This window comes from Ceratina calcarata, unplaced genomic scaffold (genome assembly GCF_001652005.2).
Source record: "Ceratina calcarata isolate Rehan_Ccalc_2016 unplaced genomic scaffold, ASM165200v1 scaffold4171, whole genome shotgun sequence".
Classification (NCBI taxonomy): domain Eukaryota; kingdom Metazoa; phylum Arthropoda; class Insecta; order Hymenoptera; family Apidae; genus Ceratina; species Ceratina calcarata.
Window position 1 is genome coordinate 1 of NW_017165300.1, and position 2,120 is coordinate 2,120.

A 2,120-nucleotide genomic window follows, 5' to 3' on the forward strand; every position below is an offset into this window, starting at 1 on the left:
TTGTCGGAGAACGACTTGCCTCGACTTTCACTTCCGGTTGATCATCCCTTTTCCTGTTCAGTCCCATCGATTGATCGATCAGCAGGGAGTTGTACATAGGGACGACGAACAACTTCTCAGTCGACGCGAGACGCTCGCATTTCGGTGTCCAGACGTGCAAAGTAATCCAAGTTTGCGACAATAGCCAGAGTAGCCATACCCAGGCGTATTGCTTCGAAACAAAATCATTGAGGAAATGCGGCGGCGGCGAATCGTAGAACAGATAATCCGGTATGGTCGCGTGAAATATGCAGGGGTCGTCATTCCGCAGGCCACAAGCGGCGATTAATAACGAGATCGATACCGGTATCGTTAAATTCACCGGGAAAGCATAGCTGAAACCTTGTATTAGGATCTTGCACGCGAATTTGCCTGGAAAAATTCAATCATCGTTTTTATTATGAATTATTTTACATCAGACGTTCAATCAAATGAGGAAAACAACTGAGAAATTTAATTTTTTTCTGCCATCTGCAAAGGCTAGAGCAAACTATTATACAGAATTTTTAATTTATTAATAAAATTGTATTGTTATAACCATTGAAGGATTTTTTATACCGTTGGTAAAATACTACAGTTTTTTTTTTATTTAATTCGTTATTTTTGAAAACATAGGATTGTCCAATACTGACGTTCCAAATACGGTGGAAATCGTGTTGCTGGATCTAACACTTGAAATCATGCGCGGACGGTCTACTGAATATAAATAATACCGCGCGCGGTGAACTTTATTCGTATTCATCCCATCCGAGCGCGGTATTAAGCTGGCGTATTCGTGAAACAAACGCGAAATCCTATTTCTAACATACGCTGAACACGTCCACCCTTTTCTGTGTAAACGATTTCTACTAATGATTGTTTCACTGACTAGAAAAGGAATATTAGAGCGTGCGAAAAATGTTGATTTGATTGTTACAATAAAATAACTAAGAAATACTAGTAGTGATAAAAAATTCTCTTAACACGTTAAATGATATTTGAAATTACATCAAAGGTGATGGAACGATTTTGTTTGATAATTAATAGAATAACTGCAAGTATTAATGTTCTTAAATTCAAGTAAAATTACTTACCGAACACGTATGCGAAATAAGCACCGAATATTTGCAACAGCAGAACGTATATTGGAGTATTGACAAAAGCGTCTATACTGTTATTATCGGCTTCGAGGATGTCTATAATGTCGGTGGCTCTGCCGGTGGCGTCCAGCCTCACGGTCGAAATCATGATCTGATGTTTTCCAAACGCCGAGCTCAACTTGGAGAACAAATGGCCTACGGTTTCATCTTTCATGTGTAAAATCAGTAACGTGCTGATGAAGAACGCAATTATCTTCCAAACTGATATGAACATGTAGGTGAAATACCGCGTTAACCGCAATTCCTTCTTCACCCGCGCCAAGGATTTCACGAATCCTAATTAAAAATCAGAAATGATACTTGTTATAATTGTCTTATATTAAAAGTACAGTTCGCATCTAATTATATAGTATTATTAGAAAATTGGAATTGTTACTGATAAGAATTTTTCATTGCAGCCTCTCTAATTTAAAAAAATGATCAAGCGATTTTTCTATCTTGGCAAGAAGAATGAAGTATGAAACCCTCTTGTAATAATTCACATTCTACATTTTTATAATTCTCTCATAAATCTCGTTCGAAGGAAAATTTTTAAAAATAGTCTCGGCATTTGTATTTTAATACCTACCGAAGGGACTTTGCATGGAGACATAATTTTCCCACCAGCCGCAGGAGACGAGGAACAATGACGGTGGTATGAGCCATAACGATGGCCGGGAACTGTTCAGCAATGGCCAAAGAAAGAAACTCGTTCCCTGAGCGGCTAGCGCGGCAATATCGATCAGCACCAGTACGAATCTCTTCGATTCGTCTTTGTTCTTATTGCGGGAGAGTAGCCCTTAAAAAAGAGAACCGTCCAGGTCTTTCACTTTAATTCAGTTAAATCGAGTTTCTGTCGATAATTCTGATCTGTTCGAGGGAGAGCAATTTAATTAAAACGGGTGCCCTAATTAACTTCCAAATCGATTCGACATGTTAGGATTAATGGTTGCAATCTTTGAT

The 2,120-nt window shown here is 38.4% G+C and overlaps 1 protein-coding gene across 1 annotated transcript; it reads right to left on the reverse strand.

Annotated features, from left to right (window-relative positions):
• Positions 1-19: 19 nt before the first annotated feature.
• LOC108626551 (chitin synthase chs-2-like) lies at positions 20-1,957 on the reverse strand (the record flags this gene model as incomplete). Its single annotated transcript, XM_018027279.2, has 3 exons — positions 20-411; positions 1,113-1,454; positions 1,747-1,957. Coding segments are annotated over 3 exons (945 nt in total), but the record flags the coding sequence as incomplete, so codon positions are not given.
• Between the last annotated feature and the right edge of the window lie 163 nt (positions 1,958-2,120).